General features: G+C 40.8%; 1 protein-coding gene across 3 annotated transcripts; it reads left to right on the top strand.

Moving 5' to 3' along the window:
• The first annotated feature begins 185 nt into the window (after positions 1–185).
• On the top strand, positions 186–22,478 carry LOC125886247 (bMERB domain-containing protein 1-like). Of its 3 annotated transcripts, XM_049572285.1 has the most exons (7): positions 186–241; positions 335–469; positions 9,198–9,318; positions 12,751–12,824; positions 14,607–14,721; positions 16,860–16,930; positions 18,552–22,478. In XM_049572285.1, exons 2-7 carry the CDS (start codon positions 391–393, stop codon positions 18,683–18,685), a joined length of 594 nt encoding a protein of 197 aa, XP_049428242.1. In that variant the 5' UTR covers positions 186–241; positions 335–390; the 3' UTR covers positions 18,686–22,478. The 3 variants fall into 3 exon arrangements, with proteins under 3 accessions (XP_049428242.1, XP_049428243.1, XP_049428241.1); XM_049572286.1 differs by having other exon boundaries at positions 190–469; positions 18,573–22,478; XM_049572284.1 differs by having other exon boundaries at positions 190–469.
• Positions 22,479–23,304: the final 826 nt, after the last annotated feature.

Genomic DNA, 23,304 nt, shown 5'->3' with positions numbered 1-23,304 from the left:
TGACCTCTGAGCTACTTGAAAAGAGGTTTGATTTAGAAAAGACTGATGCACCTTGGACTTGGTGACTTCTCCCGAGCTGTACGTGCAACGAGTGACCTCCAGATGGCACTACTTAGTTACCATCTAACCAGCTTGAGCATTGGTTAACACAGGGACACTCCTGTGCGCTGTGCACACACCAACACCTGCCACAGCTGGTGGTGGACTGCCGGAGCACCTCGCTCTCTCTCTGCCTCTACAGGTTGGTGTCTGACTGGCGATGACTCAATGAAATACAGCACTAAGCTGCGACTGCCAGACCCTCCCCTGTAGTCTCCCCCTTTGCTGTTCCCAGCCGCTGCACCTGGAAGCGTATAGAGAGAACAGAGCAGAAGAGCAGCTGCTGGACCGATGGAGAAGAAGCAGGGATCTTCTCATCAGTACGGTTCACTGGAGCGCACCGAATGGAGCAGAGGCACCAACAAACCAGGTTACCCATTGAGCACACCATGCAATATTATTACAAGCCGATCTATTGACTGTGTAAAGTAACATTACTACATATATTTTGTATCTCTACGGTATCACTCTAAATTGTATCACTGTACTTAATGTTCTTACTACCATAACACTGCTACAGGGAGTTACAGTGTCTTTGTGAATAGTGAATTTATAGTAACCTCAATTTGTTTCTACACTTATTTTATAATATAATCAATGGCATTGTCTTAATACCTATGTATGGCGTCATAGGTTTGTTTTATGTTGTCCAACCAAAGTGTTTAACAGGATTTCTATGGTTTGATTAGTTGTCTTCTACTTTTATATCTGAGTTATTTTTACACTTGATGGAATCAATCAATGCAGTTCTCTAGTTGCAGTACAGGAAGCAGCTCTGCAAATGTCAAGAATCCACAGGTGTTTGTTCTTCTGTAGAGTGTATGTGTGTATGTGCATGTATTAGTCATGCTGTAGGGACATAAGTCTGTTTAAACAGTTACATTGTGGGGACATGCCTTCATTTTGGGACAAAATGCAAGTCCATATAATGTAAATCATTAGATTCTTAGGGTTAATACTTGGGAAGGGTTAGGGTTAGGCAAGTAGTGATTCCAGGAAATTAATGCAAGTTAATGTGATGTCCTCTGAAATACTGGAAACACGACTGTGTCTGTGTGTCCTTATTTGTGTAAGAGAAAAGTAAGGGCCCATTACTCAGGGACCTGCATCCTCAAATGATGAATAATGACCTACATGGGAGGCTTGGCAGGACATTGGCTGCATCTCTTTGTTCGATATTGCGTAGTGCTTCTCACAGTGATAATGTTCATTAAAAGCCTGCAACTATTATGTGATTTTACTGTTGATGAGGCATAATTTTCTCAATGAATCGACTACACAGTGTTCACTGGAATTTTCTACAGCCCACGATGATATCTTCAGATGTCCTTTGCGTCTGACCAATAGTCCAGAACTCAAAGAAATTAAACTGACAATGATTTAAACCACAGAAAAGCAGTAAATTCAACACATTGGAGAAGCAGGAACCAGAAAAAGTTTGACATTTATGTTTTAGTTCTATTCCTCTACACTGCTGATGGTTATTTTATTTCCTGCATTATTGTTGTGTGAATTAGTTGATCGGGGAGAAAGTGTGTAAAGATGCATCGAATCTCTTTTAAGTCCTCTATCTGTTTTTCCTCGACATGCTTCCTTTTTTCATCCCACTCCTTCCCATCTACCCCACCTCTTATCTGCTACCTCCTCCTCATCCCTCCACCTCTGCCTCCTGGTCTCTAATCTAAGCTGATATGTCTGTCAGTATGGTGTTCTACCTCATTAGGTGTAAAGCACACTGTGGCAGTGTAAAAGACAGGGGTTGAGTCGGGGTAAAGACTGTAAACTGAGCTCATCATTGTGACTCACATCTTCAGGGGTTCGGATGAGGAGAGGGGCAGGGTTCGGAAGGTAAGGGGGTGAAATGAGGAGAAGCGAAGGGAGATGATAATTGTGGGTGTGAGAGAGAGAAAAAGAGAAAAGGGGAGAAGGTATATGGAGGGAACATTTCAGAGAGGTCTAGTGATGAGTCATAACTGCTCAGTGGCAGAATAACCTGTCCTCGAGAGCCTCTGCAGCAGAGCATGTTGTCTCTAACGATGTAAGAATATACTAAACAACGCTAATGACACCATGTTTTACGTTTTTAGCTCATGGTCCAGTGTTTTAGTCAGTTGCATGGGAATCATAGTCACTCAACCTTGTCAATTTTTATGGCAAGAAAACGTGGTGAATGAACAATAATCATGCTCGCAGGTAGTGTCTCCGATATGAAGCCGTGTCAGCAGATCCTGTTTGTGTTTTTAAGCACAGTATTTCATCAGTTTTATGAATTAGGTGTTACTGTTGTTAATCATTCAGCATCTATAATGTAATGAGTATGCAGTGTGAAAGCAGCGTGATGAGATTACAAAGAATAAGTGAGAGGCCCTTTCTGGGTTTTTTTCACACTCACTTTCTTTCTCACTCACAGGTACACACACACACACACATACACACAGACACACACATACACACAATGCTAACTACAAGCAAAGATACCTTCCTGTGTACCTTCCTGTAGCACATATTTGGTTTTCCACATGAACCATCACAAGTATGTGTTCCTTTACCATGGCAGTGAAAACCTCTGTAACAATGTCATGGATCAGATGCTCTGTCTTAGTTTTTGTTGTAACCCACAAAAGACCTTTATGTACAGCAGAAAAGCACAGGTGGGACTATTAGCTCCAACGATGGCTCCCCACCAGCAATTATTGCAGCTCAATGTAGCAGTTAACAGTTATTTGTTACACCTGTAACACAAGGTAAGAATGAATGCTGTGAACAAAGGTTATTTACATAGCTGTTTATCAAGTTCTTTCATTTCAGTTAGAAACTCACTGTCTTAAGTTTAAGCATCAAGTAAGGATTAGGTAGTAAGGTAAGGATTAAGTTAAGGCAGACATTCCTGAAAGGTAAAACAAAAATAAAATTGTCACTTTATGACTGCCATGTCATGAACAAAAAGGTGTCATCTGCATATTGTTGTTGGCGCTGCTGTTGCAAATACAAGTGGATTGCCTTCTGTTTTCCTCAGAGCCCAAAAAACTACCACAGTTTCACCAGTTACTTCAATTGTTCCAGTGTCTGCCATGTCCACTATGGGGAATATTATTGCCAAGAACTTTCACAGACACACTATGGTAACTGGGGATAGCTACCGGGAGCTATTGTCTTCCTGTTTTGTTGCACAATGGTTGACACATTTCCTTTATGCTGTAAATGGAGCCTACACTGTCACAGGAGATTGTAATTGGTGGCAGATAGACATTGCAGTTCATTGCATAGTGAATGTAAGGTGTAAAGGGGACCTATATAAACGCAGATAGTGTCATAAGTCTAATGCCATTATGTCGTGCAATCAACATTTTCTTAATAAGTTAAAGCAAAAAACTTGAGAAACACAAGATTAGTATTTTATATGGTTGCTTGTTTGAGCTATGGTTATTTATTTTTCAACAGTTTTGCTAGGGAACCTAAAACCAGCAATAACAACGGCGTGTTTGTTAAATGATGGGACAGTTGGCCTAGTTTAGCATAAAGAAACATTTTCATCAGCACAAACGTGAGCTTTAGAGGTGCTGTCATCATTTATTTGAATCTTGGAAAGAGCCAGCTTTGCTGATTCCCAGTGCCTCTGATCTTCATGCTTTTGATTTTCTCATCTAACCTTGACTCTCTGCAATGACATGAATCCCTTTAAATCCCTTTAAATTAGCCCAGGCTATTATTTGCTTGAATCACCGGACTCAACTGGCTTGTATTTGGGATGGGCGTCTATATGAGACAGGCTTTTAATTCCTTATACACAAAATTATTGCTCAGCAAAGATGGGAATTACAATCAATTGTTCATTTATACCAGTATGAGTATTGCTTGTATAGAAAGTAGGCTTCGAATAACATATCAATTATGTGTTATCTTCTGACACTTGTTTCACTACACCTAAGGATAACGACACCCAGCATACTGACACAACACAACTTTATCCTGTTAAAGCAATGTTCATAACTTTGATTAATTTTCATGAAAAACCCTTTTGATTCTTTTGATTGGTGGACGCTTATGGACAAAAGGAATATAACTAACTAACTGGGTAACTGAGGAATGGACACATACTCTGACTTTATGACAACTTCAGAGGAAGGGAGTCACCACCTGTTTTTCTTCATGCCAGTAAATCTGAATTAATTACGGTCTTCTCTGGTGCTCATGGTTTCAGTAAAATAAAATGAACTGAGCTAATGGTATGTAGCATCTCCATATTGACAAAAGTCAATAGTATTTATATTTATAAGTCTGATCTAAACAGCTAACTAATGTTAGCCCAAGTGGGTAGTCAACAACCCAGTTTTATACATCCAAAGAACTGCTTGGCAACCCGACCGGGAATCTAATTGAGACAGGCCTTTATTTGTCAAAATCTGTAGCTACACCGTGCTAGTAAAAGAGGCCCGGCGTTTAATTGGCACTAGGCTTTTAAATAAATTTCTACATTATCCCTTTAAAATGTAAAAGATGACACAAAATGCTCATTTAACCTTTTACAACCGTATACATACATAGACATAGACTACCACAACAGTGTACACAGACTGTAAAAATAATGGATTTAGCCACAGTGACATCACCTACTGGTTTGTGGACTCCTGTTTTTATCCTTGAGTTTGACATTTTGGTCGTGACTATCTTGGATTTTGGAGCCAGAAGTGACAGTGATATTTGGAAGAGAGGGTGGAGCTGTGGAGGAGCGAGGGGTGGATCTGACTCAGACTGTGGTGATGCCTCACAGACAGCCTGTCACCCAAAGCAGACACATCCTTAACTATGCATAACTTTAAGCATTAACAAAATGCAAAGAGGTGAGTTATATAAAAATTCACCCCCTGTACAGTTGTCATTAAGGTAGAAATTCGCTACAGAGATCAAAACCATTTTTTGTACCAGGCTATAAACATGTTTATTTCTGCTGTAAAGTTGGACATTTTAACATGAGTGTCTGTGAGGATTGAGCCTGGTCTCATCCAAGTCATCAAAATCCAGCAGTGACTTTTCGTGTCAAAAACCAATGAAAAAAGGCATCTTTAAATGTCGGCATGATACGTGACCAGTTGCCGTTATAGTTTAACAGCAACCGGTGGCATCAGGGGGAAATGCAGTGGGACAAGGATGAAAGTTAAGGCGGCAAAAGTGCGAGTGGAGCAGGTGGTAGGGGTGGTGAATGAGTCCAACAAACCACGACTTTCACCCAAGAGGGTGGTGTTTGTGTCCCGTTAGATTCTAAAGCCAAACCCTGTTCTTTTTTCCTAAACCTAACCACTTGCTTTTGTTGCCTAAACCTAACCATGTGTGTTTGCTGTTGAAGGTAAAAAAAAAAAAAAGTTAATTTGGGGGGTTGCACCGATGTAGAAAGAGACTGTATGTAAACGTTAAATTTCCTGTGAAAACAGGTGTATCTTGAAAGAAGACAATTAACAGGCAGAACTTGACACGGTGTCCCAGAATGTCAACAAGCAATGCACCCAGGGTACCTTGCACTTCGTATGTGGACGTGGAAACCAAACATCAAAATGTGAGGAGGTCGGACTGAGAATGTGTTGGAGAATTGACTCGCTTCCAGAGCTAGCTTCAAGTAGCCATTTGAGAAGCTGCTTACGTAGAAATTATGAATATTTTGGTTTTCTTGTACAAAATGAATAAAATTTCAGTTGTCTTGTGTTTCAGCAAGAAATAATATTTTAATGTAGTATCCTTAGAAATCAGTCGGATTTGCTACTTTATAGTGCAGTGAGTTTAACTGGACTTCAGTTTACACTTCTGAAACGTATGGGAAGGTGTATAGTTCAATGTATGTCTTTTTATAGTTTTCATCCCATCAACAGTTAAATAGACCTGCTGCAACACCTCGCTCAGTGCTTTCTCCTCTGAGATGTCAAGGTTGTGTTGACGCTACATTGACGTCAGCCAGATTTGTCATAGTAACAGAGCGTCCGTGTAAAGATGTGTGTCTGTACATCAGGAACCGTTTTTGTCTGTCACACAATGCAGACTGCAGTTGCAAACCCCCAAACAAAGCTGTAACACCAGCAGGGATACGTATGAGTCCATGTAAACTGGCAATTATCAGCAAGCATGCTTAATGCTTCCCACGGTGCTTTTACTACTACCCCGAAGTCATACAATCTCAGCTTGAATTGTTATGATCCACTTCTATTCTGCCTGATTTCATGCCAGTGCAGAGGACGTGTCTTCACAGCACTTTGAACCCAGTCAGCCCTACCTTGCCCCAGGCTAAATGTGACTAGAATAGAGATATTACATAGAGCTCTTCTAAGTAATGGTCTGTGTGTAAAAAGAGGATTTAAGGGCCCCAGGAAGAGTCAGGGACTGTAAGTTGGTGGCTGTATTGGTATCTCCCTTGTTATGTTTGTCTCAGCCCCCATGTTGTGCAGCTCTCTGCAGGGAGGCGACAGTTATCCAGGACCGCTACAGTGCTAAAAAGAACAATTTGAAAGCAAGCAGGGGTGATTTTTTTCCATTGTAAAGTCCCGACTGTCATAACACCTACCAGAGGAAGGTCAACCATACTTGATCTCAGGGTAAATTAAATCTAATGTCATATATATTGATTTGCATGGCTAAAACTAATGCTTTTTTTGGAGGTGGTTGCAGTTAAATGTTTGATACACGGGTGGCTATGATTCTATTGCAGCTGCTGCTGCTGCTCACAGTGTATAGTTGCCACTGTGTGAAATGCTTTGATGTCCTTTCATACCAACATTTCCAGGGGCCTTGGGTCGGATTCATTAAAAAATATTACAGAGCAGCTTGGAGCAAGCCCACACAGTGCTGTACATTGTGGCTTAGATGTGTTTGGCAAACACTGTATAGTTTCATATTTGTTGTATTTTAGATTGAGGATTGGCTTTTCACTATGAAATGTCTGTTTAATTTGAAAGGATAAAAGGAGAAATGCAGGTAGAGTGACATGCATAATGAGACAGATTTACACTCTGCATTATGTGTGATATTACTTTTCACTGAGCCATCAAGGCATCCTCTGTGCAGTATATGATTATTTAATTGCTTGAACGCAGAGCTGCTGTGTTTGTGTGAGAGAATATTACAGAGGTTATTCACTACAGTCTCATTGTTCTGTGGAAATAATTATGAGCCATTCTGTTGTTTCTATGAACACGCTGAAATGGAGGGTACTTTAAATTGTTGAATGACTTCTGATTACACTCGAGACAACTATATAACTATTACCTGCAGTATATTTATTCTAATTATGTCTAATGCACTAGCCAAGCACATGCTGTGTGTATTGTAAAGATGCCCAGCCAGAAAGGTAATCATTATAACAAGTGACAAAGGTCTTTAACTCAGTTGGATACAAAAATTTTTTTCTACCTTAATTTCACTCTGGTGGTTCAGATTCACACATGGCTCTTTTCCTTAGCAAGAATAATGCACTCTTAAGTTTTCCTAAATGTTAACTTATAGGGGACCTATCATGTTTTTCCTTATTTTCTGTCAAATGTATAATGTTACAGTGTCGGATGTTTATATTAAACATGGCCAAAGGTTCAAATAAAGAGTTTAACATATGTAAAGTAGTCCATGTGAGCAAAAACCCCAGGCTTCAGACCATTCTGAATACTCTGTTTCCAACTTTTTTTCTACTTCTGAGACAAGCTGACATGAGCTTGTGACAGATTTCCTTATATGGTCATATGCACAATACTGCATGTAGCCTACACTGCTACATGTAGCTACATGTTATGTCAGGGAAACCTGTAATTATTGTTTGCCAATGTTGTTAATTTCTCCCCAGTCTTGGACCATATTCCTGTTGGAACGTTTGGTTGTAAAGATTTTGGTTTAGAAGATTTTATTGATGATTAAACAGAGATTAAAGAGACAGGTGCTAAAACAGCATTTCAGAGGGTGAACACAAGTGTTCCAGCATAGAGAGTATTAAGAAAATAAAGTGTTGCTTGAACATTAAAGCATGCAAACATGTTCTTGTACAAACCCAAAATACGTAGTATGAACCTGAAAGTGAGCATAATGTGTCCTCTGTAATGTTGTTCCACAGTCAGATTTTGAACTACAATGTTGAAATTATAATAAAAGTAATTAGAGACTTCTTCATTATCCAAGTGAGGTGCTGTGTCACATGTAACTGCCTCTGTGCTTACGTTTACCACTGATTACATTGTTTACTTGCACCTATTAAAAATGTGTTTTAGAAGCAGGGCTGCAACTAAGTTACTTTATTGATTTTTTTTTTCAGTTAATCAATCAGTTGTTTAGTCTGTAAATAGTGAAAAATGTCCAACAAGGGGAAAATCCTCACACTGGGAAAGCTGGAAACAGAAACGTTTGGAGTTTTTGCTTGATAAATGACCAAAACAATGATATAATTTTTCAAAATTGTGGCCAATTAATTTTCTGTCAGTTGACTAATTGATTGTACGGCGAATCATCTCCTAAGATTCTGTGCATACTGTGTGTGGCTGATTACATCTGTGGCTGATTAGGTTTTGCCGAAATATTGACACTGAATGACTGAACAGTGAAGTATCTGTCTACAGCATACAGAGACAGGGTAGACAGGACTGCAGTGTGTGTCTGACAGCCATGCTGGGGGGAAGCTTATTTCCTGGGCTGACCCATCCTGGGTCTATGCGATTAATCACTGTGTGTGTGTGTGTGTGAGTGTGTGAGCTAGAGGGAGAGGGAGGGAGGGAGAGGCGTGTGAGTCGTGCCAACCACTGACACATGGTAATTTGGCTGTGACGCTCTGCTCCTCATCAAGCAGCTATTTCAAAGTACATCTGCTGCAGCTCTTTATACAGTTTAAAATGCATATTCATACACAGTTATTGTTCTGCGGTGCCAAAGTGGATACTGGAAATTGGATTTCAAAAAAAAAAAAAGAAAAAAAAATGCTCCTCAGTGTTATGTCAGTTGAGGAAGTGTGCCGCAAACTGCAAATAATCTCAATGTACTTTAATATTTTTGTGTCAGACATGTTACATTTTGTTCAGTACAGAGGCTAATGCAACATTCAGCAAGACTAAAAGCTGTCCCTCTCTCTCTCTGCCCCTCAGAGGACGACGTGGTGTCCATGGCAGACTCCACCATCACCGTGGACGACATTGAGGGGGAGCTTTTTAAGATTGAGAGGATCAGAGACATCCTGGTCAGGAGGGAGTCAGAGCTCAGATACATGTGAGTGGCTCGACAACACCAACACCTTGCTTTTATCTGATGTCATGCCATCCTCAGCCAGTGTGCATACTGGAGACATAACAGGACCAGCAATAGCAAACCAGATTCCAGATTTACAGTAAAATGGTAAAGCATAATTATGTTTAATGCTGGTCTGAGTTCAGTGCCAGAGCAGAAAGCAGTGGGCCCTGAGTGTGTATGTGTCTGTCATATCGGACACTGCTGTTTGCTCCCCTTCACAGACCTGGATTATTTTTATGGTCTTTCCCCAACCTTAACCAATTGCCTGGACTTATTTGAACCATAACATAATCCTTCCTTAGCCTTAGTTACCATGCACAGAAAGAAAGAATTTTAAAATAGGTTGGCGCCGGACGTTACAAATCATTATCACTGAATATAATCCGTGACTTTGCAGAATTGTTTAATATCAGTGTTCTGACCTTGCGCTGTGGTCGATTAGGACACCTCAGGCTCAGCTCTACAATATCAGAACTGACCCAGCTTTCCATCTGTTTAAGCCGTATTGAAACTCAGCTGTGCTTTCAGCTTACATTTTGGCAAATTCACCTATTGCCGTAATCCCTATAGTCAAATGAGTAGGTACATTACCTTTAATTGGCTTGCGCATTCCCCACGCTATGAAATAATAATGTATAATTAAGTAACATTACGACACATAAAGCAAATACTCGGAACAACTAACTGCACTAAACATACGCTGTTTGAAATCACTCCGCCCAGCACGTACTGTATGTCTGGAATGTAGTTCCGGCTCTGCATTTGGCTTCAAAACAACTCTGTCTCGTAATATTACATTTTTATTTCATAGCGTGGTGAATGTGTAAGCTACAAGTTGTCCACAAGGGTGTTTTGGAGTCATTTGATGGTGTATTTGATTAGTTTTGAGGGAGAGAGGGGGCCGTACCGTTCACCTCCATTTTGTGCGCTGAGCAGTAGGCAGCTCTGCCCCACTGAGCTCAGAACAACAGGCACTGATAATTAAAGGTAATGTACCTGCTCATATGACTATAGGGATTACAGCAATAGGCGAATTTGCCAAAATGTCGAACTATCTCTTTAATGTTAACATTAGCACATTAACAGGCAGATGTTATTTTGGACAAGTGGGTATTTTGATGTATTGGTGTTGTTGGATTAAAGGCAATTGGACCATCAAAGTCATTAAGATTAACCAAGGATCTCTGCAAAACTTCCATGAAAAATTGAGTAAACATTTTAAGATGCCATAAATGCAACTGCATCTTGGTCATGTTTGGTCCAAGGTAGTCTTGCCACCAGACAATCAGAGATCTCCGCCTTCTGATAGTCTGGGGACACGGCCGGCAACAAAGCAACGCTTCTTGCATTTTTTAAAAGGACACGCCTTCTCGGAAATGTGCACTCCCCCTTTTCTCGTCCACAAGGAAACAAACACACAGAGAGCCTGAAAATGGATGCCGAGAGATTTAACTCTGTTTTATCAAACGTGTGCTCAGTCCACAAGATTGTGGAAATGAAGGACTTACAGTGACTTTGTTTAAAACTTTATACCCAGTCGGACTGTGTTTACGAGCACAAGAGCTCAGCGAGCCACCAAAGGACCGCCCTGCAGATTTACTATTGGTTCTGCAACGTAGGGAGTTTCTTTAAACTCTGAAATTGTATCCGCCCATCTAAACACAAAATCAGGGAGAAAGACATCAGTCTTTAGTTAAGCAAAGCGTCTAAAGACTGACTTGTGAGTCTAGGTCCAAGGTAGGGATGGACAATTCATCAAATTTTATCTTTAATTATGATTTTGGCTATTATGAAAACAACATAATTGAGATTAAATGATTATTGTGCAGCATTCTGTTTCACTATTGTGCTCTTGTTTTATTTTCTGTTCACTCCAGCACACCGCTTTCCTTCACAAGTTCAATTAATGTATGTTTCTAAAGTCACTCTGTAATCATTGTAATATTTGTGATCTCAATTTTTTGTATTTCAGATTATTTTTGTGGGCTTTTTGCCTTTAATTGACAGGCCCCTAAGTGAAATGGGGAGACAGAGAGAGAGTGGGGACTGACACGCAGCAAAGGGCCACAAACAGGAACCGAACCTGCAGCCACCGCAGTGAAGCAATGCCTCTGTGCATGGGGCGCCAGCACTATCCACCTTGCCACCGACCAAAATAACTGTATCAAGTTTTTTGCCATAACCTAGCAGCCACGACTGTCTGCACCAGACATGTGGGATGGCTGTGAGAAACCTGAAAAAAGTAAAGATTAAGTTTATTAATCAGTCCAAAAAAATTGACACTTTGATACTTTAGTTGACACCTAGTCAAGCCAGAACAAAGCAGAGCACGCAAACTGTCACCTCACTGGTGAACTGCATCCATCTTCAGACTTTTCCCACCAAATGCAGTTGGAATCATTTAAACTATTCTAGAGTGCACCTCTATATCAGAAACACATCTCCCAGCAGCATTGCCGTCTATTCCCTCTCCTCATTTCTTTCCATCACACCCCGAGCTGGCCTCCATTATAATTTCAATGGCTTTACCTTTGCTTCCGCGAAGCAGGCTAATGCATGGATATTTATTCATCTACTCCTTTGAAAGATAGGCAGTCCGCTGCTCAGACAGCGGGGGGATGTGAGGAGTGGCTTGTGTGGGCCAGTAAGCAAGAGTCAAGCAGATAAAATGGGAGAATAAGAGACTGAAGGAGGAGGAGGAGGTGGAGGGGAAGAGGATGGAGATGGACAGTCACGATCTGAAGCACCTTGTTTTTTTTTCTCCCCCTGCACTCCACAGACAAACAAACTACAAGGTGTGTTCTCTTCTGAAGCGTTAAGTAAAGCGCATCATTTGTATTCCAGACCTCATGGCCATTCCTCCACCTACACGTCTGTGGAGAGCATCTTACATGACAGGTAGATGAGGCATGGTGGCGAGGCTCTCTCACTCTGCTGACGTTGATGAATGTGTGTAACGTGTGTGAGTGCGTGTGCGACCCTGTGAGTGCCTGTTTGCGTGTGTGTTTCTAAATAAAGACTCGGTTGCTGTGATGCCGGGTCACGTGAGGGCCTCTGACTCCCGTCAGACGAGGAGGGTACAGAGGGTCTTCCACCCCACCTCAGTGTCAGTGATGATCCTCTGAGTTGAAGGGCCATTGAAAGAGACAGAGCGTGATACAGACTAAGAGTGAAAGCTATCTGGCTCAGAGTCGCCGCAGGGATGTCTCCTCAATGAAGATTGTGTCATCTCCTGTGTGAAATATGAGATCGATAAGAAGCTTTCTCTGTTTGAATTTCATTTTCCGTGCAGCAGAGTCAAGGTTCCACTCTTTTCTCCCTTTTCAAGGTAGAAAGTGAACTGATAAGCAGCATGTGGAGCACTTACATAAGTCTTTTATGTGTTTCTTTTGTTCCGTCATGCCTGTGAAGGATGGATGACATTCAGCTGTGCAAGGAGATCACGCGTCTGAAGAAGGAGCTGCAGAAATTAGTGTCCATACCAGGTAGAAGGCCTCCATACTGATGGTTACTGGTAGGAGATCAAAAGAAAAGGGACAAAATTAGTTGAGAAGATTGATGCCACTCTCATGATGTGTAAAACTATGTATCAGGAGCATCAGTTTATCTGTCCACTAAGCAGTTTTGTGCAGTGATTTGCTTTTACAATTCTGTTAATGAACAGATTAAACAAACAAGATATAGCAGGTTAATTTATCAGCTTTAGAGGTAATGGTATGCATTTTGTTTTTCTTTGGAGAGAGCTAGGTTAGCTGCTGAGGTGATAGAGGAATTTCTTTTATAAAGCATATACATGCGCTATGAATCACACATGCACATTACTGCACACGCACATTAGTAAGTTGCATGCATGCTTTAAAGTTGCACATGCACTGTTTAAAAGGCCCCATGTTATAAAAAGTCATATTTCCATTTCTATCTAAAGCAGGTATAGGTGCTACATAAATACTGTGAAAGTATCAAAACACAGAAATTCACAGTCTCTATATAGAAACTGTGACTTTTGACTTTAAGTAGGTACTACAGCTGCCCTTAAAAAGTACGTGCTGTTGCATGCAGTATGAACAAAATCGGGACATACTACTCTCTCATTACATTATATCCTGAACTTTGACCTTCTTGCTTTTATATCCATTGCCATGGAGATAAAACAAAACGGCATGAGTCCACCAGAGAGCTCTGCTGTTGTTACTTTGTAATGTATGTAATTCAACTAGTTATAACGGCACAGATTGTAGATTCCAACATGTTGTATTTGCAGCAGTGAAGTTACATCTGCAGTTCTCTGTAGTATTGTTATTTTTATAGTTATAGGTCCTTTTGTTGTTTGTAATATTTATGATTATTTTGTTCACTGAAACAATCAATATTCCTATTATTACTACTCGACTGGTCATCAGTTACTTGATTGCGCTGTCATCCGTCATTGCAACTTCTGACGGCTGTCAGCTGTCACCTGTTTGCAGCTTAGTCCATGCGACACATCGTCCCCTCCGCAGAGGATTGTGGCTTAGGGTAGCCCGAAAAGCATGCTGGCTTGCATACCTCAAAATCAGACCAGATGCAGTAGAACAACCTGGTATTTTTGGCATACTGCATTTGACATACTATGTATGTGGACATACTAAATCTTTTTCTAGCATATTATAGAGTATGGTAGTATGGGGATTGGTACGTACAGAGAGAGACTGTCTTTAAAATTAGAGAGTGCCACTACAGTTTGGTTCAGGTGCCTCTGTACATGGGGCACCGGCACTATCCACTACGCTACTGATGCCCCAACCAGGAACATTTTGAGCTAAAATTCATTGCGCTACTAACCTATAAGGAAACGTTTTGCCAAATTTGGACTTCTTTGGTGATGTAACATATTAAACAGGACTTGTATGATTTAGGATGTAGAATATGTAATATGTGGGAAAGGACTGCTTTAATCTGAATTTTTCCAACTGTCCAACACTGGTACTGAAACAGCACAAAGAGACGTGCATTCCATAGGGCAGGGGGACAGTGACTCCAGCACTAAAGCATGTGTGTGCTTTACTAAAGTGTACATGCTAATCACCTCCTGGCTCCACCTTCAATTTTTAATGCACAAGAGCACAAGAGTGATATCAATATTCTCATCTAACCTGAACATAATAATCACATTTCCCAGAATGTTTAACTGATTATTTGTTTGTTTGTTTGTTTCATTCTCCATTATATTCGTTGTCAAGTTGGTAATCTGGGATAAACTCTAGATACTTAGATGTCTTGTGTTGTAGATAATGACAAGTCCAATGAGGACCGGCAGAAGGAGGAAGAACTACTGCAGCAGATCCACAAGCTGGTCGAGACCAGAGATTTCCTGGTGGACGATGTGGAGTTTGAACGACTCAGGTGTGCTTCTAGCTCAACGGTTTCATTACAGCTCTGGAGGGGTCCTTTGGACGTCTCTCACCATAGGCTGTGAATGAATAATTAAAAAGAAAAAAAAATCTCACTGCACATACAAAGTCACCAGGTACAGTGCACATGCAGTCTTTCAGAAAAAAGCTGTAGGGAATCCTTTGCCCTTGCATGTATTTTTCATGCACAGGAGCACAGACTTTTGATATCACAGGTTCCTGAGTTCACTAACGTTCTGATAATGACTGTTAAGGTTCAGACTGGCACGTCTGTTGTAGTCACCAATGCTGGTGAAGCTGTATCTCAGTTCAGTGTCATTTGTGTGCATGTTTCTTCCACAAAACCGTCCCATTGCACTCCATTAAAACACTGATGCATTTCCTAAGGCACAGTGCTGTGTACTGCAGAGCTCACAGCAGAGAGCCATTTCATTTAAAGATGTGTCAGCGTGCGTCACGGTGTACCGCAAGAGGAGCTGCCACTGGTTAAAAAACAAAACACTTTGCATCTATTTCGTCAGTTTTCAGGTGCACCAAGCCTCCTAAGTAAATCTGCTGCTGCCTGTCGATGCTTTGTTCATGCAGGAGATGAAGAGAAGATGTCTAAATCCTGTTGAAACCGTCCAGATACATACTGAGACTCATTCACCACACATAGATACAAAGGGCACTTTACAAAACATTAGAGGAAACTATTAAAGGGAGGCGAGTTGTCTTGAACATTATATTTTCTTAATGTAAAGTTGTCAAACAAATGTAAAAAATGTAAAGTAAAATGTATGTTAATGTGGGCTCATACATGGCTAGGTAATTTTGGTCATGGTCTTTGGTCCAGATATGACTTGCAATGTCATATGTCGGTACAAAACCACATAGTGACAATTTTTCCCCCTCAACAACAAGCACACGTGGTTGGGTTAAGGCAACAAAAGCACATAGTTAGGTTAAGGAAAAAAGAACAGGGTTTGGCTTTACAATCTTATGGGACGCAAACACCGCTTTCCCAGGACTTTCGCCACCTTAACCTTTGTTTTTGTCACACTGCATTTCCCCCTGACGCCACCAGGCGCTGGTAAACTATAACAGAAACCGGTGGCATATCATGCCCATGTTAAAGGACTGCTTTTTTCATTGGTGTCTGACACTGCAAGTCACTGCCCAAGCGCCAGATTTCAACGACTTAGAAGAGACCGGGTTGCCTACCACGACACCCCCAATCAACAGCATGGTGAACAGACAAGACGTTCAAAATCTGGATTCAAAGGACTGAGACTCGCCGCTTGTTTGTGTCATGGCCAGACAGGTTACCACTTAGGCTGAGACTGCTGAGCAAAGGTTACATAATCCATGACCTTATTTTTGTAAAATTTAAAAACTAAACAGCGAGGTGACTCTGGGGTCGATCTAAAGTGAACAGCTGAGACAAACTTCCATCTGTCTCTCAAACTCTCAACAAACTTTCACCTAGAGTCATTTTTTACGGCATTACATAAATAAATGACAAAGTGTTTCAGTATCTCATAAAGTGTTTTAAAAATACTCAATTTAGATGTTAAGTTTCTAAAAAAATTCTCCTGGGGAGATTCCCTATACCCCTCTGGAGGCTTTGGTGTAGAAGGCATACATTGAAAATGGTCCACCCCCTCCACTGTTAAATTACGGCCCTGGTATTTGCTACATACATTTAGTAGTACAGAACTTGACTAGACCCTACAAACATCCAAATACTCAAATATGCAGAATATGTTTATCCAATCCCAGAATCTCCAAACAGACAAAAAGCGTCTGCCAGATTAATTGAATTTATCATCTAATCTTTTCTAACAGCCAGAACTGCATTAGGTCTCTTATCCGGCGCAAAGTGTTTCATCTCTCCACTTAACTAAAATCAACCTTCTCTAAAACGTTCATTCGGTACTTGTGGAGTAGATGGCCAGTAAGTGTAAAGTAGGAAGCATATTTGATTTACACATCTGTACAGCATAACAAGGGATTCCTAACAGAATATATTTTGAGTCTGCTTCTCTTTTGTGATCAGAAGTTGATGGAAGACTTTATATTGCAGTCCAAGTGCTTTATGTAAACACACATTTTAATGTATTCTGTATCAATCTTTCTCAATTTTTACAGGGAGAAAGAGGAAGATAAAGAAATGGCAGAATTTCTGAAGTCCAAATTCCCAAGAAATATGAAGAAGAAAGGTATTTAAGCATAACAGCTGCAACATTGTGCTGCATCAAAATATCAACCAGTAGTGGCAAGGTTTTAGGAGCTTAGGAGGAAATGAGCCGAGGCAAATATTTTTACTTGTATCAGTTGTGTTGCTTGTTCAAGGTGTTTTCCTCCTGAGGGCTTTAAAGGATGAAGCTTCACATATTCATGTACAGTATATATTTGAATTACTGTAATATAGAAATGGGCAGCCCAATCGCCAGAAAAAAAATGTCGGCATTATATGTTTCTGCAAACAATATGTGTTACATTTGTATGTTATTTTGTAGCAGCTTTCTTTACATTTCTTTACATTTCAACAGCATAGTGATTAACATGTGGTTAGGTTTAGGCACAAAAACCCCTTGGTTATTGTTCGGAAAAGATCGTGTTTGGGCTTAAAAAAACCAACATTTTTTGGAGCACAGTTACAGCTGGAGAAGATGACAATGTCTTGCTAAAAAACAATTGCCTTTTCAGGGACCATCCCAAATGCAGTGAAGTCTTGTTAAAGTTCAACCGCTTTCCATGGCACTAAAAAACAGCTACAGGTCGCTAAGAAACATTCACATTCAGTGGTTAAAAGTCACTATGAACAGCCATGAATCGCGAAAGAACAGCTAGTTTTGTAATATGTTGGTCTCAACCAGTGGACTGCAGCTTGGCAGATGTTTCACCTAGGTGACACGTATCCACAGTACCCTCCAACTCCCGACAAAGTCAGCCCATATACTACTTCACCTTAGCAATCTGGATATGTGATGTTTAAAACATATTCTTGGTTTGCAGAAATGTACAATGTTAACAGTTTTTTCCAGTGACTTGACTGAAATGCATCACAGAACCCCCCCCCCCCCCCCGAAGCCGTTTTAATAGGTTAGAGCAGCCACACTGTCTGCATGAGCAGTGTTGTTCAGGTGTGGCTTATTGGCTGCTAAGCTGCTGAACATCTAGAGAATAGGAGTCTCGCCTATTTCTTCCCTATTTTTCCCCGTGACACGCACGGTTTCAGCAAAAATAGACAGGTTGATGTCCAGTAGGGTCTTTTAAAAAACATACTGATGTCGCCTTTCAGTAGATTTTAATATCTTTATCTGTCACAGACATTAACAAATATAAATATTTCTTTTTAACTCAACATTTGTTTCAATTTAAAATAAAAGCCCTCTGACAACATATCTATCAGCAAAATCCCTTCATTTGTAAACACAAGGCTTTTAATTATGAAATATTGTCATGACCGTGTTGTTGACAATGCAGTGGCTTACATGGCTCTGAAAATGAATGTAGTACTGGATTTTAATTGTGGAAATACAGTAACTACAGCAGCAGGCAGCTCTGCTGCAGTGCCCCAGCAGCAACGCTGTCTGTGTGAGCACCACATATGTGCGAGCCGCAGCAGTTCGGTGAGGTAGCTGTCATGCATTGCTCACACAGGCAGTGTGGCCCAGGTGTTGACCCATCTGAAAATAAGGATATCTGTTTGTGCTTCTCTTAGTCAAGTCATTATTTGGCTGAACTTTTTTGTCCATTTGCAATTAGTAGTAAGTTATACACATAATACAATACACCACAACATTTTTTGGAGAGTATGTCATCTTTTCCGCACAGTATGGTTTCTCTGGGCTTCAGGTGTACCAAGCAGACGGGTGCCACCCAGGGCTCAGCAGACCTCTTCTCCCTTCACCAAGACAGGCCTCACCCTGCTGAGGGAGTGCTGTGGCTTCACATGCTCCATCATGTAGACTGCAATCAAAATGGATGGGCCCCACTGCAGGGCTGACACAGAGGGCCACAAACCAAAATTGGCCTCTCTGCAAGAGTCAGTATTTCCAGTTTCAGCTTTTAAGTTCAAGACAGACTTTGAAGCATGGATGGAGCAGTACCGATGCAAGTTAAGAATTTCTACGCTGAAGAGCAAAAGGATGTCGCAAAGATCATGTGGTGTGTTTTCCATGCCAATATTCGAGTTTGTCTCATGTTGGATCATATTTGTCTCTTTCGTTGGATTTAGTGTCTAGTTTTGTTTCTGTCTCTGCTCTATGTGTCTCTCATCCCACTCCTGTTTTTTTATTTTTACTCTCGTTAATCACTGCTCAGCCATCTTCTACTTCTTATTAACAGCTTCTAGAAGGAACAACCCAACATATGGTATTTATTTCTCTTTTTCAGGCTGAGAGGACAGGGTTTTAAGGACAGAAACAGCATAGCACAAGTCAGGCATGTATTGTGTACACACTAATTGGATTCAACTACCATGACACGCCTACAAGTTTTATATTTAAAGACTTCTCTGAGCTATGAAAACTGTCATCCCCTCATTAAAAAACTAGCTGTTTTGTTGGAGTCAGCAGGGCAGTCTAGACACACTGCTGGCACTTCATAATCGGCATTAAGGAGATAACACTAATGAAACTGACATTAATCAGGAGCTGTTAGGATAAAGTTGCCTGTGATTTGACACCTGATCTAAATGGATACAACCTTTTAAAAAAGGGGAACTGCCCATTGGTTCGACAGCCCATTGTTCCGAACATATCAAACTCATTGTTCCTAAGTCCGTTCCGAAATCATCATGATGCCCTGTGGTTAAGGTCTGGTTAGGTTTAGGCACAAAAACCACTTGGTTAGGGTCAGGAAAAGATCATGGTGTGGGTTAAAATGAAAAAGAAAGTGACAAATACATAAGCTGTGAGCCTGCTCCGTCTCAAGCCGGTCGCGGCGCACCATACGCCCGCCGTGAGCCGTTCAGCACCGCGGACAGTCGGACTAATGGGATGTCGAACCAATGACATGGACCCTAAAAAAGTGGATGTTTGAAAAGAAACAACGGATGTCTCATTGTGCTCTGTGTTTCTTTAAAGGAGCTCTATATAATATTCAGAGCATTAGAGCAGCAAACCACTGTTCACAAAGTAAAGACAGAGTGGAATATCGGCGTCCTGAGCACAGAATGAAGTCACGGTCCCTTTGTATTTGTTGTATCCACGCTTTTCTGTTCTTTGTTGTGCTGGCCGGTCTGGCTGCGTGTGCATGTTAGTGCATGTCTGTTCTTGTTTATTTCACTGGCAAACTCTTTGTCACCATTCTGCACTGCACTCATATGGTGGTTACAGCTGATATCGGGACGGTATCATAGTGGAAGTGTAGCACCCACCCTCTAGATCCCCCTAGTAAAGACTGTTTGCTCAGTCAACACTGTTGCTGTTGTTAGCACTGTTTGTTGTGTTAGCACCGTTAGCTGGTCACTGCCAGCTCAGCCACTGCCATGTTGAGAGTCGCGTGCAGACAACCTCTGAATCATAGATATGCTCTGAATATCATATAGAGTCATTCTTAGTCCATTGTGATTATTTTCTATCATCCATATGCATGTTTTGACAAATGAAATGGATCGTCACGCAGCTGACACTGGAGACCACTAGACCTAACACACTCTAGTGGAAGACAGCCACTAAGCCTCACTTGACAGTGTCTTGAGTAGGTACTTTATGTTTCATATTAATCTACTGGCCAGGGGCAAAACTCTTAAGTCCATTTCCACAAAACATAAGTATTATATATTGGTTACCACCCTCTAATTTATCAGTTTAAATGGCCTGAGTATTTACCTATAGAATGTGTAAGGCTCTTGAATAGTCAATGGCCCAGGCATCCATTACACTGGGCACGGGGATGTGGTGGCCAATCAAACTACAGAGTACATCTGTGTTGCCAAGAGGAATAGTCGCCATAGCAACCTTGTATACCCCATATCTTTACAATGAGACAATGAGGAAGGTTGGATGGATCGGAGAGATGAGACCTCACAGATGTGACAAAAACAAATACTCGAGCGCCATCAAGGCTACCTAATGAAAGGCAACCAGGAGACAGAATAATGTTACTGTTGTGATTTTGGTGATTTTCATGTTTTGGATTCACTCTGGGGATAACACAGCCTACTTAGCATTCCAAAAAATGGATCATAATTGAACCTCTCTCTAGAAGAAACAAGATTGAAGATGAACACACAGCTGCTTTGCTTGACTGGAAAGTAGACAAACACAGTTTTTACAGCAGATGAAATTGAGTGTCTCTTAAATTGAATCATTATAGATTATATATTTCTCAGTTTTTCTAGTTTGTATCTTTTCACTTTTTGACAGAGCATTCTCTTGTATGTTTATTCCCATCCAGTCCTTGGGATTGATACAGCTGTCTCTTTTGTTCAATCACTGGATCTCTTGATATTCAGTCTCTCAACACTGTCATAGAAGCTTTGGGCCACATATCACCCAGCAACCATGTGTGGTGCTGTCATGGAGGTCCACAGGGGAATGAGATGTGTGCCAGTACTGTTGAAATAGCAGCCATGGTAGGAAAAGTAGCAGGAAAGGATTTCATCCTCTTATATATGTGAGTTCAAATAAACACAAGAAATTTGTGCTCTAATGTTTATTTGAACTCACATAAGAGGATGAAATCCTTTCCTGCTATTTTTAAACCATTTTGCCAAAAACAGAACTACTATATTTGTAACATAAGGGTGTTTTTTCTCTTTCTAAAGACAGTGATTGTGCTAACTTACAGTACAAATGTCTGGGAAATACAATAGCTATCACCGGAAGCAAAGTAATCAGTATACAGAAATTAACTACGCTATGGGTCTGTTCCCAAGGTTAAGCAGCATAGTGAATAAATATAGCTCTTTGCCTTGACAAGGACATTAATCCAATCAGTAATTATTATTTGGTGTGGGGACTTTAAGTGTTTGATATGTTTCTGTTCTTCACTGTTCACATTTAGACATGAAACCAGCTGCTCACACTGGCTGGAGGGTGTGTTACATCCCCTGACTGTGCTCTGCACAAGTCAACCAAGGATTTAAGAATTTTTTTGAGGAAAATTCTTAGAGACATGAAACAGACACATGGTCTCTTAGGAGAGATGCAGTGTCGCAGGAGAGGCAGTCAGAGAGAGAAAATGATATAAGGAGAGAAGCTGAATTGGCTGAAAGCAGGGGAGTTAAAGAAAAAGAGAAAGAAAGAGAGAGAGTGGGAGGGCACAAAGTTAGGGGGGGTCTAATCTTCAGTGTGAGTCATCCTTTGCGAAAACACTGCGAGTTCCCACAAGGGCAGCTCTCGGTGAACGCTACGTGAAAAGGGCACAGCTGTCATTCAAACACCATAATCCTGTACACCGTCTGCACAGCTCAGTGTGTGTAAGAGGACACAGTACAATGTGTTTGTATACATGTGTGTGTGATGAGTAAATAAATGAGAAAGAAAATATGTGTACCTGTGCTCGTTAGTGTGCCAAGGAACAGGAGGATGATAACGAGAGGTACAGTAGCTGTCACTGCTTTGTTACTATGGTTACTGTGATTTGATGGCATACTCTCACTTCTTGTTTCATTTCTTCATGTCATGTAATAAACTCTGTTGAACTGTGATGCAAGGCTGCATGTGCTGAAATTGCCAGAAGACTATAAGGACCTGTTTTTATAATGTTCGGGGTACAGGGTTCTTAAATGTTCCAGTTAAAGCTGCAAATGAAATAAATGACACATTATCTCAATATTCAGTTTCATTATTACAAACTTTAAGGGAAATATCTCAACAACTGTTGGACAGATTGCTCTGATATTTATGATGCCCCGAAGATCAGTCCTAATGACTTTGGTTCCCTGACTTTCCATCTAATGCCACCAGCAGGTCGACATTTGAGATTTTGAGTTAAATGACTTAACAGCTACATTAAAATGACATTTGCTTAAGACATTCATGTTCCCCTCAGGATGAGAACTTTTATGACGTCTTAACTTTTGATTTAGCAACATGATTGTGTCAGTTTCTAATACTGTGGTTTACAACTAGAAAGCTGCAAATCTAATGACATTCTCATCAGTCTCAGCCAGAGATGGTGTAAAAACAAGACAGTGCACTTAAGGGTCATTTCCTGTATCTGTGTCATGGTTAAATTACTGCCCTGCCCCTTTAAAAGGCCAGTGGCGGTCCTGCGTCTATTCACTCCAATGGGAGAAGTGAGCGTGAACACAAAGTCTGACTGATTCTTTTGTCCATGGTCACTGATGTGAATGCTGGACCCATTTTTTACAAGCCACATCTCCTTTGAACATTCTGACACTAAAATGGCATTTTTTCAGACAGACAAATCAATAGAAAATGAACTTTGTTTGAGAACTCTGTGTGCGCTCTGGCATCAATTGATATAATCTTGTACTTGGTTGATATCACATATTCAGCTAGCAGATAAAAACAGGTGCTAACATTAAATGTATACTGTGTATAGTGTCATATTGTTTTGAATTTGCTTTCATCCATCCACACATTGTTTACAGGACAGACAACCACACCCACTT

This window comes from Epinephelus fuscoguttatus, linkage group LG3 (genome assembly GCF_011397635.1).
Source record: "Epinephelus fuscoguttatus linkage group LG3, E.fuscoguttatus.final_Chr_v1".
NCBI classification, from domain to species: Eukaryota; Metazoa; Chordata; class Actinopteri; order Perciformes; family Serranidae; genus Epinephelus; species Epinephelus fuscoguttatus.
This window is presented reverse-complemented; position numbering and strand designations above follow the sequence as displayed.